At 44.5% G+C, this 17106-nt stretch overlaps 1 protein-coding gene and 1 long non-coding RNA gene across 3 annotated transcripts in view; one reads left to right on the forward strand and one right to left on the reverse strand.

The window, feature by feature from the left end:
• Positions 1–9657, reverse strand: part of HEATR6 (HEAT repeat containing 6) — a 23286-nt gene extending 13629 nt beyond the window's left edge. The window contains exons 1-8 of one of the 2 annotated variants that reach the window (XM_059717516.1): positions 9463–9657; positions 7209–7316; positions 6591–6731; positions 4558–4673; positions 3011–3125; positions 2540–2641; positions 1870–2007; positions 369–652 (exon numbers count right to left, since the gene is read on the reverse strand). In XM_059717516.1, the coding sequence (XP_059573499.1) occupies positions 369–652; positions 1870–2007; positions 2540–2641; positions 3011–3125; positions 4558–4673; positions 6591–6731; positions 7209–7316; positions 9463–9642 (1184 nt within the window). In that variant the 5' untranslated portion in view covers positions 9643–9657. Of the gene's footprint in view, positions 1–368; positions 653–1869; positions 2008–2539; positions 2642–3010; positions 3126–4557; positions 4674–6590; positions 6732–7208; positions 7317–8706; positions 8923–9462 lie in introns of those variants that run through there. The other variant, XM_019493438.2, reaches the window with a different exon arrangement.
• LOC132244858 (uncharacterized) lies at positions 9616–15273 on the forward strand. The gene is made up of 2 exons (XR_009456708.1): positions 9616–9869; positions 10633–15273. It is a non-coding gene; the product is annotated as an uncharacterized LOC132244858 (long non-coding RNA).
• Positions 15274–17106: the final 1833 nt, after the last annotated feature.

A 17106-nucleotide genomic window follows, 5' to 3' on the forward strand; every position in this document is an offset into this window, starting at 1 on the left:
TGAAAAGTAACTGATTTAACCTCGTTCATCTGTGGCACTGGCTAGCATTAACAACTTCAAGTAAAATATCTAAGACCAGAAGAAAATAAAAGGAGTTTACTTTCAAACCAGTACTAATGACTACCTTGCAATTTTCTTCAAGTCAACCTATAAATCAAAAATGAATGCGATTTCCCAAATAGTTTTGTTTAAGAACAAAGGGCTGGAATTGTATGTATAAGGGAGGGTAAAACATTGCACATGTGCAAAAGCAGTGCCAGATCTACAGAAACAACAAAAAGCACCATTTAACATGATACACACAAGCCTGATTGTTATGAACAGTGTCAATTGCTACTGTGTTGTACATTTACATGAATAACAATAACCTCATTTTGCTTTGTATTCCACCTTCAGCATCAGAATACTCTGACTCACTGCTACTGATTCTTTTCCAGCTGGGGTGGCATGAAGATAAATGATCCTTTCCTGCAGACATACATGTAGCATCTAATGTACGATTCTGGGGATCTGAACACGGGCTGCTTTGCCCATCTCCCAAATGTAGTTTAAAGATGTCTATTCCACGGATCGATTCATTGCCTGCATCACTCGACTCTTCTTTCACTTCTTCCCCTTTCTTTTGTTTCCCTTTGGACTTTTTTCTTCGGTTCTGTTTTAAAAGGCAAATATTTGTGGGGGGATAACACATAACATAAAAATGCTGAGACTACAGTAAGACCTAGGTAACGAGAAAATATTTCATTACTCTGGAAATCTCTTTCAATGCCAACAAGATCTCTTCTAAGAGACTGGCTCTAGTAATCCTGAAAAGTAGCAAAAATCCATGAGCTCACGGAGCATTCAGTAATTAATTCCACCAGCAAAGAACTGCACATTATATAAGCTACTAGAGGAGTTATTTTTAGGTGAAGAAGTTTAGTTTAGCCAAAAAAGTGTCTGTCACAGGTATTCAGTAGTTACTATGGAACAGTGTTCAATAAATTATACATAATTATACACACTGACACAATGAGACCTTATTAGTCTACTGCATCTTAAAAATGCCACTTATTAGCATGTACTTTGCTTTCTTTCTAATACCTTATTATCATGTAGGTACATGATATAAAATGGATTTAGCTGGATATTTAGATGCAAAGCTCTGGGAATATATACCTGCTAATCTCCAAGTATCAATGCAACTACTAGATTTTTTGCAATTCTTAATTTTTCCAGGAAGGGGGGGGGGGGAAGAGAAGGGATGTGAAGGCACTTGAGAACCAGACCTATCAAGTGCTTTAAATCAGCAGTCCTAGATTGACAGTAGATACTCATTAACATTAAAAAAGATTACAAGTCAACAGGACCATGCACCTTTATTTTGTCCAATGTCTTTCATATAATCTGTAACCCAAACTGGTCCATGGGGTTAAATAATAAACTGCAGAGGCAGAGAGGGATTAAGAGGCACATAAGGGGCAAAATCGTAAGCTTAACTTCTCTAGCAAGAAGAGCAATGGTTATGTAAGTGTTAGCAAAGAAGTAATGTTTCTTGTCAAATGTAATGCTGCAGCTAGTCTGCAAACACTCAGCTCCTGTCTGTAGGCCAAGAATTCTTGGCAACAAACGAATAACTGATGCACCCAGCTACAGTCAGTCAAATCAATCTCAGCAGAACCATCTGTTTTAGTCATCTGACTGAGCACACAGAGCAATTTTTATTCAAAATGCAGAGATTTCTGATCAATATCATTACAGGCAAGCAATGTGGGAGACGTCATGCACTGAGAACACAAAGGCCCTTTCAGCCATCCGTGCTGTCAGGAACCATACAAGTGCAAACAGACAGACGCACAGAAAGCCACAAAAGCTGGAATTTGACTTTACCCCTGTTTGCTTAAAGGTGCTCAATTCTGATTGCTCTTGTTTGACAGGTGATCTTTTGTCATACTGAGGCAAAGGAGCTGGATACAGCACTGCAGGCATCTCTATGTTCAGGCCAGGAAGCCCATAAAACATGCATTTCTAGAAAAGTAATAAAAAAACCCCAAAACATCAGTGTTCCACTCCATTTTGAAGAGCAAAGAATCATCATATATTTGTTTAGGGGACTGTCAACTGCTTTCAATAGGTCTTTTTATTTGCACCTATAGTTCACTGCCATATCTGTAAAATAATTTTGATCCTCTGATAAGCATGCCTTATGCCCCAAAGGTAGCTGGAATTCAACTGTTTCTAATAGGACATTAGGGAGATTTGGGTGCTGAAGCTCACTGGATGAATCTTTCAGTTTTCAAGGCATCACAATCACTTTTTTTATGAGTGGAAGTGCAAGCAACAGAAATCATGTGTTCTATAGGGAACTTCTCCCCTTTTCCCTGCTCCCTTTGTTCTGCTTTTCAATCTCCCCTTCCTTCCCTACACCTAAGCTCTTCCCCCATTTTTAGCTGTCTTCCATCCTCTCTCTTCCTACCTGAAGTGAAACATGGCCATGGACTATACAGCCTGTCTCCGGAAACAGTTTTGAGAACTCGATTCAAAACAAAAATATATTCACCTTTAATACTGCAAGAAGAGACCCAAGCTGATCAGTCTGCATTAGCTTCATCTTCCCGCCATTTAAGAGTGACTGGATACCTTTCAGGGCATTCTGTAATAACTGAAAACAGCTTGGAATGAGCTATTTTTCCTCCTCAAAGGAAATAACTTTAATTTCGAGTGATGAACTTCTGACATCCACTGGGCAAAACAATGACTGCTGGGAACCAATGAGATGCCTGAAACTATGTTTGATGTTACCCAAGTAAAACGTGTTTAGCAAACGGAGCAAAGTCTCCACTGACAATATTCCAAATCACAAGAACAGTACACGGTTTCCGCCAAACAGGATATCTTTGATTATAATAGACTGAATAGTCTGAAGTGAAATTTAAAAAGCGGTCTGGATGCTCAACTGCCAGATTTCTGAAATTCTGCAGCTGGACAACTTTCTAAAGATAATATTCTCATCTGCTAGTTTCATACATACCATGCAAAAAGTGATGTCATCTATATCAGGGGCTTTTGAAGACTGTAAAACATTCAAGAAAGTTTGAAAGCAGAGATTCCTGTAAGATTCATCTAAGTACGGCTGTCCAGGAACACTAAAATGGAAGCAGATACAGCCAATCAATCAGCAGATTGCAGGATCAAGTTATCCAAACTAGCACACTAGCACAGATCTAGCTTTCCCCTGAGGAAAAGAAACAGTGGGATAAAGGCAGTGCATTTTGGCTCTTACAAAAGGAAGAAGCCCTAGCACTAGGAAAGCCATGTGGAAACACTAAATATACTGGTTAGGATTATTTGAGTGTACCTTACATCTGCCCTAATTCGGTCTTCTCCTTCCTGATTAAAGCAGAGTCCTGTACTTGGCTTGAAAAGCTGCGTAAGTCATATATACATGCCTGACTGTTTTAACTATTGCCAAACCTTGTTAAAGAACAAGGAGCAGAAGTTTAAGAAAAAAGCAAGTGCTCTCATAATAAAATAAAAATAAACCATAGCAGGAGTCCCATTGATCTTATAGCAGTAGGATCTAAAGACATGAAACTGAGATCTCCCATCAGTAATACAATAGTTTAAGAACAGGATCCATGCTTTAGCTCTGCGCTGATGCAAGATGTACAGAATTATATTAACACGAGCGGGGTCGTTATTCTTTTTGGCACAGGTCCCACTGCACAAGTGACGCTTGTGTACTCGAAGAATTAGCACTTAAAAGAATCTCAAAAAGATTTAGCATTTCCCTGAGTTTAAAAATATTATTGTTTCAGCACATTAAGGTGGGTCTCCCTTTTGTCAACAGCCACCTAGCTTGCTTCCTGTAGAAAGCAACTGCTAGACACTCCAATCTCTGCTGCTTAGATATGAGCTTGTTAGAGCATGGCCATTAGTGCAGTGGCTCATTAAACAACCTTTTTTGTCCTGGGTGCCCAAGCAGCTGGTGCTAGGATATTTAATTATCTCAAGTTACCAGGATGCAATTGCAATGAAGTTCACAAGACTCAAGCATTATGAGTGATTTTCCCAAACTGCCAGAGGTTGGCCATACTTTGCTCATTTCTAAATAGATCTGGTCTCCTCCAGAAGCCCTTTTCATGGGTTGCAATTAGCAAGCTATTAAGCCTTCCTTCATAATCACAGAACTCCTTATAGAACAGACCCAAACTTTTTAAAACTGATTAATTATTCAGTCGGTGTCACAGGCAAGGAAGCAAAAGTTTTCCGTGTATTTCAACAGTGTAGTGAAGGATTCTGGAGTCATTACAAGTCACATCCCCAGCACAGGAAGGGGAAGTATGAACGGGGCCCCTTGACATCTGCTCGCTTAAGTCCCATACTCATCATTACGACCATAGATCTGTGTTGGAAAGAGCTGCATAACCTGACTTATTAGCATAGTCCTGAAATCAGCACGTGGGTCTTGCATTTGCTTTTTATGGAAAGGGGAAAAAACAAATCAGTTCTCAGTGCTCCAAAAGGCTCTTCTTTTACAGCCTCTGTACCAACCGCTTGGAAATACTCGCGTAATACCTGAGACACAGGTTGGCCATGCTGTGCACTGCTGCCCTCCGAAGATCCCAGTCAGTCTGACATGGGCCGCTGAACTGTACCAGGAGTCCGTTCTTCCCCAGCAAATCTGGGAGGTACTGAAACAAACCATAACAGTTGTTATGGGCCAGCAAGATCCAGCATTCCATCTGGCAAATACAAGTCAGTTGGTAAATTCCCGCCTGACTTTGGAATATCAAACAAATAAAGCTGCTCATTAAATCTAATGCCCAGATATGCATACACTAAACACAGATTAGATTTCATGGTGAGATTCAAGCAGAATTAAGATCTGCACATCTTCTGAAGAGACAATGTTCATTTGCAAAGTTTTTTTGTTCAGCATTACAAAACAATCGACTGTGACCAAAGTTAAGATTAGGTTCTAATTTGCACGTAAACAGGGATTCAACCAGTTTATAAAGAGGGCATCTTCCCCAGACTTACAGCATTTGCTCTTCAAGCACAGAAGGTGTTTCTGATCATGTACAAGCAAATCTATCACTTTTTGAATTAAAGTTAACTTAGAAGTGTCCTTGAAGAAACGTAGCTCCTGTTTCCATCTTTTCTTTGTCTTAAAAGATCTTAAGAACGGATTAACCCAGGCAAGTTACACTTTTCATGTAGTTAAAACTAACTGAACTCTTTGGCAGAAGCTGTTTGAAGAAACAGGTTGCAATTACACTAAGTTACTAACGTGTTGCATCTAATTACTATGGTTATACAATATAGGCTCCCCGATAGATGCAAGTCAATGGCTCAAGTACCTGTTCAGTGATGCCATTGTGACCACAGAAGTAGCTCAGCTAATCACCACGGTTCTTCCTCAGCTACTATGCAAGCAACAATCCTATTGGCTGCAATAAGTCAGTGGTCTCATGGAGACTGCCCATGGATCAAGAGTTCTCGGCAGCAGATCAAACAGCAGTAACAGTCAAGCATCAAGTACAGGCCAAGTAAAGCATCTGAGACTTCAGGCTAACTGGCATCAATGCTTGATGTGGTCCTCGGTAGCACTGCTTAGAGCTCAGTCTCACTGCTGCATGAATCTCAGAGTTCCTGAACAATATGCACAATCCAAAGCTGCCCTGGACACAGGAACGTGCCCCTGCGGCAGGGAGCAGGCCCCCATAAAGAGGTGGATCACGTCCACTGCTATAGCTCAAGACCAGCGCAGGAAGTGAAAGTATGACTGGGGCCCCTTGCTACCTTGCCCTCTCTAAGCAAGGCTACATGTGTTTAGTGCCAGGGTGCCTGGGATGGGAAGAACCTGCTAGATCTCTCCAAGTCCCTGTTTGCACAGACAGCCTCACGCTCTTTCAGCTGATAGGGGCAAAGGAATTTGGAGCAGGGAGACTTTTCTGCCTGAACCAGGCGATTCCTGCATTGCAAATCTGCAAGGGGTGCCACAGTGCATTCACACTGCCTACCCCAACTCCTCCTGCTTGCTCACACAGAGCTGGGAACCTACAGAAGACTTCTGATACCTGGCACCTGCACACAAACACACACACATCAGGCATGCATTAGGCTGCGCTATCCCCTATTTTTTTGTTTGCATTTTCACAGCAATTTTCCTTTTTTGTTTTGTTTTGTTTTCACCTGCATTGCTAATAGGACAAACTCCATAGGAGGCACTGCTTGGAGAACTCATACATCAGCACATGGGGAGTCCTTAAAGCACAGAAATGCAAGGGATTTGACACAACCTCACTACAGAGCCAACTGAAAATTGCTGGCTGGCTTAACTGTACCTTTCTTACCCTAATACAATCAGGGGTAACAGCTCTGAATTTCATTGCTACATAATGCTCGGTTTGATGAAAATTCCAACATCCCTGAAATACATTTTACACTTCAGTTACAGATACGATCATAAAAGGGAGCTCATATCAAGAGCACGCTTCCCCAGGAATAAGGCAAGCTCTGTATTTCTTTTGGAGAAGAGGAAAGGATTTGAAATGCTGGAGGTTGCTTGAAATACATAAATACATTTCACAATGCCGCCAACCTACCTTCTGACATTTAGGTCCATTATTGTAAACAAGAGTTGCTAAGGCTTGCAGAATCTCAATGTGTGTCCAAGAGCTGCACTGCTTAAGTGCAGAGATGGAATAGCCAAGAAGAAAATCCAGATCCTGCTCATCAACTGAGACCTGTCATCAGAGAAAGGTACACAATGAAAAACCAGCTCTTGAAAGATAGCCTCATTATCCTGCACAGTGTTGAAATTAGGGAATATTCCCCTAGGGGGGCACTGACCCAAATGATGTAGCTGTTGGAAATACATGCTGCTTCAAAAGCAGCCTGCATTGAGGAAATGTCTATGAGATTCTTGGGAAGAGAAAGATTTTTTTTCGTCTCCCCTAGCCTGGTTACATGACACACAAAGGTTTAAATCCACTCAGAAGCTGAACACATGTAGCTTTTACATCAGCAACCCTTTAGCCATGCACCTCCAAGCTACGGCAGCTGATGAGAAGAATGGCAGTACAGAACCAATGACAAAGCAAAAGTCCAAGTGCATTTGTATTACATCCTCCCTACTGTCCCTGCCCCATGGAGGCAAGAGCCTCTTTGGTCTATATCCACATCTACTGGGAAGGGTAGGGACAGAACCAGATCTTCCATACCTGAAATCGGTTAAGTAGATGATGAATAAGCTGAGAGACTTTGCTGACAAGATGCTCCTGGCTGAGATGAACCAGTTGGCAGGCTTGAACAAGTACAGCGCAAACATCCTGGAAAAATGAGAGAAAAGAGCAATTTCTCACGTAGATGCTTCACACTGTAAGCTGCAGAGGGGAGACCAACCCACCTGCTAAGGCCCTGCTGGTCAACTGACCCCGTCTGCTCGGAACACCTGAATCCAGAGAGAGCCCTATTGCCATCTGTGAAACTGCTAAGCAGTGCACCTCTCTGACTATACTGGGCTGCTTTACAGACAGAGGCACCTACAAACATGACTCCAACTGCAAGACCAGCCTCCAGACATGCAAATCTCCACTTAAGAAATCAGCACCGGAAAAACAAAATTTTAAACCCAAAAGTATATATATATATATAAAGGCAAAAGAATCCATGGAACAAGCAGTGCCTAAAAAAAATGTATGGTTATCTTTAGTATTTTCAAAGTGAAAAGAAAAGCTATCAGACTTCTGGGAAAACCCACAAGGAAAAGACAAGGCAATCCTATAACAGTCCTGGCTTAATGGTGAAGTGGCACATGAGATATGATATACCCCTAATGTGTAGTTAGCAACCTTTTGTAGGGGGATGTTGTAACACACAGCTGATTATCAGTGTGACAGCCAAGAAACGCTCCAGTAAGGGGCTAACAACCAGGTTAACCATGCCCATCACTCTCCCCCAGGCACTACACATAAACCAAAGATGCTGTCACCAGGAGCTGCTGATCCTGCCACATGCTTCACGCTATCACACTAATGTGAGAGTGATGCTCTACCCACGGTGGTCCACAAATTATGTGAGAGGCAAGAGACCTGAGGAAGAACATCCTGCATTCGACAGCTAACTCTACCCCAACGACAGTTTGTCCAAGAAAAGAGATCACCTTAAAGGCCCCTCTGCATCTTACAGATAATGTGCAATTTGCTGGTCAACTGCACAATTAACTGAGACTTGCAAAGTACCCATCATGCCATAAAAAGGTCCAACCAGCTATAACATCAGATCTTGACAATGTGTGCTAACTTTATAGCTGGTTGCTATAAATTTGCTATATATATAAAACTATATCCAGTATTAATTTGCATGTGTAGCAGGCTTCCCCCCTGTGGCTGGGGTCCCATCAGCTGCAAGGGTGCACCATGCCCAGCTAGGCCTGGGAGTCCTGCAACTGAGGGGACGCTCATCACGGCAGCTGCCGACTCGGGGTCCCAACAGTGCCCCACAGCTGCCAGGACCCAGCATCCCGCAGCTGCCAATACAGGGTCATAAAATCATAGAAAAATGAGGGTTGGAAGGGACCTCAGGACGTCGCATCTAGTCCGACACCCTGCTCAAAGCAGGACCAGCTCCAACTACATCATCCCAGCAAAGCTTTGTCTACTCGGGTCTTAAAAACCTCCACGGACGGAGGTTTCACAGCCTGTTCCAGTGCGTTACTACCTTCCTCATGAGAAAGTTTTTCCTAATATCCAACCTAAACTCCCCCTTGCTGCAACTTGAGCCCATGGCTCCTTGTTGTGTCATCTGCCACCACTGAGACCAATCCGTCTCCATCCTCTGTCGGCAGTGGCGATCCCTCACGGTCAAGGAGGATCGCTCCCATGGGTCAAGCAAAGGGTTGCAGATGAATCCACTGACGCTGACGAAGGCCGATCTTTCTGGCAAATGTCACAGGTGGCATTTTTGGTCTCGTTTCCTTTCCTTCTGTTTCCAGCGTGGGTCCAGCGTGACTTGTTCTCCAGGAGGAAGATGCTGCACGTCAGCAACCGCACGGATCTCGGCAGAGGGCGGCAAGGAGATCCACGACGGCCGGCGTTACTCTTCCACCGCAGCCTTCATCCGCCTTCACGGCCATTGGGATGTACGCCATCTTCACCTGCCTGCTGCAGCCGTTGGGGTCTTTATGTAGCATAGTTGGCCTTACCGCCACGGTAACGCAGCCTAAATAAACCCATTTCCTGTCCCCCGACCCCCCAACCGTTTTCACTGCCCCCCAATGGACGCTCTCCAACGTGTCCGCATCCTTTCCGTAGCGGGGGCCCAAAACTGAGCGCTGAGGAGAGGGGCGCAATCACCAACCGTCTGCGCCCCTCAGTGTGGGGGCGGGGCGTGGGGGCGGGGCGGGGCCTGTGCTGGGTGTCACCCCCCGCCCCGCCCCGCCCCGCCCCGCCTGGGCCTGTGAGGCCGGGGCGCTACCTGCGCGCTGGGCCCGGGGGCGGTGGCGGGCCCGCAGCACTCGCACAGCAGCTGGTCGAAGAGCAGGTGCAGCTCGGCACGGAGCCGCTCCGGCCCCAACGCGGGCCGCAGCGCCCCGAGCCGCGCCCCGCAGCGCCGCACCGCCGCGCCCGCGCCCTCATCGCCCGCCGCCGCCGCCATCTTGCGGGAGGGGGCGGGGCCAGCGGCAGGGGGCGGGGCCGCCGGACACGCGGATGGGCAGCCTGAAAGACATCGACGCACGGACACGCGGGGAGATGGATGGATGGATGGATGGACAGCCAGACAGATGCACAGACTAATCATCGGATGGACGGACAGACATCGACATGGGTGGATACGTGGATAGATGGACGGACAGACCGACATGCGGATGGATGGGCACCTAGGTAGATGGGCGGACAGACGGCTGGATGGACGGATGGATAGCTATAGACAGGCAAACATCCACATGGATGGATGGATAGATAAACCAACAGACAGAGATGGATAGACAGGCAGACAGACAGAGAGATGCATAGATAGATCGACAGGCAGACAGACAGAGAGATGGCCAGATGCATAGAGAGAGATCTAGACAGACGGACAGACACCCAAATAGACGGATGGATGGGTAGATAGGCAGACAAGCAGACATCCAGATGGCTAGATAGAAGGACAAGTAGTTAAAAGGGATAGATAGATAGATAGATAGATAGATAGATAGATAGATAGATAGATAGATAGATAGATAGATAGATAGATAGATAGACAGACATGTGGATGGATGGATACATAGATAGATAGATGGAGGGACGGGCAGACAGATAGGTAAATAGACTAACATCCAAATGGATGGATGGATAGATAGACAGAAAGACAGACAGACAGGTGGATGGACAGACAGACAGACAAACATCCAAATGGATGGATAAACCAACAGACAGACAGACAGACAGACAGATAGATAGATAGATAGAAGGACAAGTAGTTAAAGGGATAGATAGATAGATAGATAGATAGATAGATAGATAGATAGATAGATAGATAGATAGATAGATAGATAGATAGATAGATGCAGGGGATGGAGCACAAGCTTTCAGGAGCTGAAACTCACTTCATCCAACACGACGTTCTCATTTCTTAGTCCACCTCATCTTCTGTTTTCCGCAGGGCCTTTCACAGCGTCAGAGGACGCGCGCTTCAACTTGTCCTGCATCTGTCTTATCAACTTCGGTTGGTCTCCACCCGTGGATCTCAGGCAGGTGCCACAGCAACCTAGGGCGCCTCGAGAGCCTTTCATGGGAGCCACAGGGTGGCACGGTTAGGATGACAAGATAAACCCAGAGATTTCCCATAGAAATGCATCACTGGGCTCTTTCTGAGTTCATTGCAACAGAAAAAAAATAAAGATCTATTTTTTTTTTTCTGTAGTCAGAAAAGAGTGAAAACTAAGAGCTGGCATTTCAGAAGGGGGGCTTGAGTCTAAAGAAGGTTGAGAACCACTGGTCTATCAGGTGGTTACACACATCTCTGTCTCTTACAAGATCAACCCACAATCCATAGTGTTAAACCTATTCAGCCCTGCGGTGTCTTGCCGAGTTCTTTGCAACAGAAGAATTGCTCTAGGATTTCTCTGTAGTCAAAAAACAAGGGGAAACGTCTTAGCTGGCACTTGTTGGGGGGGCCCCTTGAGTCTAACAAGGGCGAGAACCGCCGTGCTAGTCGGCAAGAAAGAGACTGCTCCCCAGGACCTTGCAATCAACAGGCAAGACAGAAGCAGGCTGTACCTCTGCTTACCTACAGCCTGCACTCAGATGCGGTGTGGTTGTCTATCGCATCTTCCACCAGCCATATTTGCCGGTGCTTGTGTTGCCCTAGAGAGATGGCTTATGGTCTGCAGTCACCAGCAATACCTGTGGGATTTCAGCCCTGATTTCATCTTTTGCAATGGAGAAAACTTTGAAAGCTGGAACGCAAGTGTTGGGGGGTTTTCTCCCAAAGGAGCAAGCGCTGACTAGGACACAGAATATTTGATGGAAAGAGGAAGAAAAGTTTGATCCCCCCCACCCCCAACAAAAAAAAAACAGCATCTGAAATTTTCCATGTTCAGGTTTCTCCCCTCCCTGGTTGAAAAACTTGTTGGGACAACTTGGAAACAAAGGTGTATATATATTAAAAAAAAAGAACAGAGAAAATGGTAATGGGGGAGATTCAGTTCCAAGATTTTTTTTTAATTTTGGGGAGAGGGATTGAGCATTCATACAAAACCAAATGCAGAAAGTTTTGTCCAGCCCTTTAGTCATTCTGGATAAGCCAGGCATGGTCTAATCCTGCTTTTATTGAAATCAGTGGGAGTTTAACATGGACTTCTTTGGGAGCACAATAAGCCCAAGCTTAGTCAGATTTCTTTTCCAGGTCAGTGCAACGTAATTATCCCACCGCTGAAAAAGTCCGAAAGCTGTGTTAATATTTCCATTCATTTGGAGAAAGCTCAGGGAAAAGAACAGAAACCTGCCACTGCTAATCCAGGCTCGAAGATGAGCTACTGCTCTAACTATAGCTTTTAATATGCGCTATTCACCGCTATGATTGGTCTCCTGCGTCACATGCTATTGCGTCCCTTTCCTGATTGGATGAGCTCTGAGCATGCAAATAGCTTTGAGAGGGTCATATGATTGCTTCCAATGCAGATGTTTGGGTTAATTGGTATTCACAACCCGCCATTTACAATGTCTTCCCCTTTTTCCCTCGAAAAGTCTGGGGAGCAAAATTTAGCTCACGCAATCTATTTCATTTTTTTTTTTTTTTTGCCAGAGACCTCCATCACGGTTAGGACTCTGCTGTCTCTGTATTAACCCACATGAAAGTACAGCTCTTTCACGAAAGCCCAAAACAATAGTCAGCAATACTGTCACAGGACAATGTAGTTATTATATTAAAAAGTATTTACAAACTTCAATTCAGCCTTTGACCTGCTCTGGTACAAATCCACTGTATAACACTTGCATCTAATCTAGTGAAAAATCATGGGGGACCATCGTGTGTACACAGCTGACAGCGTTTTCAGGGTGCACAGATGTTCGCTAGCTTAGATGTAGATGATGAGATTACAGTCTAAATTTGCAATGTTTTTCTCAATAGGGTGTTTGATGGTACAGTTTTCCTGGATATTAAGAAGCATACGACATGTTGTGCAGATGGGTCTTTTATTGAATGTGTTTATTCCTGTTTGTATTTGCTACATGGATTAGAAATATCCCTAAAGAAGACAGTTTTCCTTGGCAGTGCTGGGAACTATCTGTATCAGGGTAGCTGCATTTTGCTTTTATAATGAGAGTTACTACTGCCACCCTGATGGGGGAAAACATGCAAGTCACAGTGTATTGGTGTATTTGAAAGAAAAAGGAGCAATGGAGCCTATGCCAGAATAAGAAGCAATGGTCTCAAGTTGCAGCAAGGGCGATTTAGGTTGGAGATTAGGAAAAACTCTCTCACTAGGAGGGTGGTGAAGCACTGGAACAGGTCACCTAGAGAGGTGGTGGACTCTCCATCCTTGGAGGTTTTTAAGGCCCAGCTCAACAAAGTCCTGGCTGAAATGATCTAGTTGGGGATGGTTCTGCTTTGAGCAGCAGGTTGGACTAGATCAGGGGTTGGCAAAAGGTGGCCTAGGGGCCGGATGCAGCCCACCAAGCCATTCTATCTGGCCCGCAGGGCCCCTAAAAAATTTAGAAAATTAATATTAATCTGCCCCTGGCTGCCTATCATGCGGCCCTCGATGGCTTGCCAAAACTCAGCATGCGGCCCTCCACTCAAAATAATTGCCTGCCCCGGACTAGATGCCCTGCTGAGGTCTCTTCCCACCCTTATTTGCTATGATTTATATAGAACCTATTTCTAGCATAACTCTTGCAAGCCACATCAGAAAACCAGACTGTTAAATATTGGTGAAAAGAACCAGCTCTAATCCTCCGCACCTTCAGAAAGGATTTAGCAGTTGGAGGTTGGTGGATGCCTGGTAGTCCACACTTCACTCATGTTCACTAAAGAAGTCAGTTCCCAAAGGAAAAAAAAAAAGGGATGGAGAAAGCAAGAGACTGAGAAATGCAAACAAAGCGGAGGCAAAGACTTGAGATGCCACCCAGGGTTTCCATTTCCTGTGGGAGGTCCACATCGACAGTGCCCACGTCATTTCTTACCGGCATAAGTAACATCTCGATGTCCTAGACCAAACTCCAGTTTATTCCGTCATTAAGCCATACCATTTCACAGGTGTTTGCTTGTTTCACAGCTGTGGTTTTACAGGTGAAAATAAAACAGGCCAGGCTCGGGACTGTCACCGGGCGCGCATTGCCAACCACTCAAATGACACGAAGAGGATCATGGACAGCAATGGGTCAGAAAATCGACTGAGATGCCCTCGACCTTCAGCTCACATGCTTTATCAAGCAATGCGAGTGCTTTACATGATGCATACTTTGTAAAATGCCACTTTGAGGTATCGATTATCAACTTAAAAGCTACAAGGATATGGACTGGAAAGATGGTCCAGTGGGTGCCAGGCCAGCCTGGGACGTGCAAAACCTGGAGTTGGTTTCCACAGGCTTCTTAACTCTCTTAGTCTTCCTACCCCTCAGCTCCCCATCTGTTACATGAAGGCAATAGCTCTTTCCCTCTTCCCAAAGACTGTTGAAGTGACAACTGGGATCACACCCTGACTGTCAACAAGGTGCCACTGGATTTTGCTGACAACCATTTTTACACCTTCTCTGAACTATGGATGGCGCCACGTGGGATTTGGAAGACAAGTGAATGAAAAGGGGGCAGAAGGCACTATTCATGGGACCACTGGACTCTTCAAACGGGTGTGGGGGAAGATGCTAGCGACTCATAGGTAGGTTAGGCTCTAGCATTTCCAGATAAATATACAGTAGGTGGCACTCACTGACTGTGTTTCCAGTCTGTATCACCACAAGGCCCAAGGTGATTAAGAAACAGGAGCTTCAGTCTGATACCAGACAAAAAGTCAGAGGGGAGAAGTGGTTGGCTTGGCTTTTTCCTACTGAACAATATGACCTGGGCCCAAGAGCAGCTGTTCAGAGGGAGAGCAGAACGTGCTTGTCCCTAGCATTTCACAAGACCTTCGAAAGGTGTTTTAAAAGACCTTTTCCGATTTCACTGAAAGTAGAGGGAAATTTCCCAAACAGCGTAACCGGAGGGAATGCGTACGGTGTCATGAAATGAGACCAGTCCACACTGCTGACTTCCAGCCCGCAGGACTGCATGTGGTATGCACCTGTTGCCCTTTTCTGGTTCTTTTTTTATAGCTGGCTTTAGTGTACTTGAGCAGTGACACATTTACAGCCCTGGAGACTCACAGGATGGAGGAAGGGCCTGGGAGCCTTTCATCTTAAAGACATTAGTCCCTATTTGGCCTAGACCATCATTAACTAAAAGTCACTTATTTCCAAGGGCCGGCTGATGGGTCGCATGAATGGATTGGTGCTCTGATGAGAGGATAAAGAATCTCAACAGAGAAGCCAAGGAACAGAAAGGATAGGATATAACATGGCCAGGTTAAAAGCAAAGGACATTTGAGTTTGGACTTGCCAGCATCCACCAGTGCCTATGCTGTGCATAGACAAGTTCTGCAGCAGAGCTGAACAACTTGCAGTGGTTTGATGGACTAATGGAGATGAGCATTATTTGTTTGTTTGTCTCTGTTTTGGGGTTTTTTTCTGGTTTTTTGGTTATTATTTTCTGGTGTGTCCATGCAGTAGCTGCATTATTATGCTCCAAAATCTGTGTTCCTTTTTTTTTTTTTTTTAAAGGGGAATCTCTCCAGCATGCCTGGCTAGAAGGGGCATCTTCAAAATGTGAACTGAGCAATGAACCATTTCTTCCCAAACATCCTCAGGCCGCCTAAAACAAGCCCCCTTGATCACCGCTAGCTGCTCCCCTTCATTTCACTGGGGCATCTGCCCTGGGGTCCAATAATGCAAGTTAAAAGTCAGCACTGTGTACTGTTTCACAGCAAAATCAACCAAGCAAGAAAGAGAAAGGACTGTACTGTGACAGTCAGCACAATCTATATCACTTGTCATATAATTTTGTTGGTTTGCGTGGGGAAGCCTAAAGTTTGTACAGGCTTGGATTATCCCGGCTACAGGTTTCCTTCTTAGTTCAACTCCTACCTCTAGGAAATTTACCCTTTTTTACCAACGTTAAATTCCCTTAACATTGACCAACCATTTCAAATGATAACAACAGATGATTTAATAGCAGTAATGGTTTGCATTTACCTTTCACTTTAAGTTTGGTTCCTTATGTGGGGCAAAGACCTGTACATCTCTGCTAATTCCCTTTATCCTTATAATTATTATATATAATTTGTTCACCAGTAATACCCCACAATGCCAGGCACTATAAAACACAGTGGAAAGGCAGCCTCAAGAGATCTTTTATTATTAATATGTTATGCTAAGACAATTTTAGCGAGCTTCTTACCTTCCTTCCCAGCCAAACTATTGATCTAGGAGGAGCATCTGCTCTATGTAGTATAAATATGCTAGGAGGCAGACTCAAAAGAGGAGCATATGGCCACCTTCATTGTGGTGCAGACTTTATGTCAGGCTCATTTTAAATATAGATACACATGCAGACTCGGTCCTCTTTATTTTGAAGTCATTAAAATCTATCGTGCTTCAGCTACAATGCAGGGTTTGTATAGAGGGCTGTATCTGACTGTCTTAATCTAGGCAGGTATTGTAACATGCAGCTCTATTTACATGGTGTTGCTCGAGGACCGTTTGTGATAGTTTTTTACACTATAACCTGCTGTATCTTAAAGTGGCCTGATATTTATAAAGTGCTAAGTACTCCCCCTCTAAAAATCAGGTTCCTTTTAAGCATCTCCATACAAGTTCCCAAAATTAAGCCTCCAAAAATCACTACTCACTTCTTAAGACCGTGGCCTATTCTCTACACATTTTCTTTTGGTGTTGTGTCAAGGTCTGTTTGGATTTACCACTTAAAACTGCACTGCCTGAAAGGTGGTGGCAAGAGCATAAGGAGATAAAAAGAAAAGGAAAGGGGCATGAGATAAGAAAGTATTTCTTCTAACTCCTGCTTCGGAAGATTGCGCGCTGGCAAAGCCAGACTTTACAGTACTTGTTTCTGCAAAAAAACCCCAAAACCCCCCAGTGAAAACACGAAGAAGTTGCAGTTTCCAAAGCAGAGCAGCTTTCTTAGGTGGTGGGTATCAATGTAACTCTACCAAAGCACGACTGAGATGCAGCTGATAAGTCTCTTATTTCCATTTCCTTTAACATTTAAATTTAAACACCGTCTTCAGTATCATCATGCTGCCACCCCTCAACTTTGGAAAGAAAAATCTTTTCTTAGACATACTCTCGAAGGCCAAGCTCGACACCACACTTGACTTCTCCACGGCCAAGTCAAGCCAACATTTCCCTTTACCTCCAGCTCTACAGCTGGATCCCGCAAAGAACCACACACAGCCCAACAGAGCTACTTGCATACGGGGTCAGATTTTCAGCTGATGCATCGCAGTCATGCTCCGATAGGGTTTCATTGATACTCGCCACCTAAGAAGGCTGCTCTGGTTTGGAAACTGCAACATCTCCT

Source organism: Alligator mississippiensis, chromosome 14, assembly GCF_030867095.1.
Source record: "Alligator mississippiensis isolate rAllMis1 chromosome 14, rAllMis1, whole genome shotgun sequence".
In the NCBI taxonomy this organism is placed as follows: Eukaryota; Metazoa; Chordata; order Crocodylia; family Alligatoridae; genus Alligator; species Alligator mississippiensis.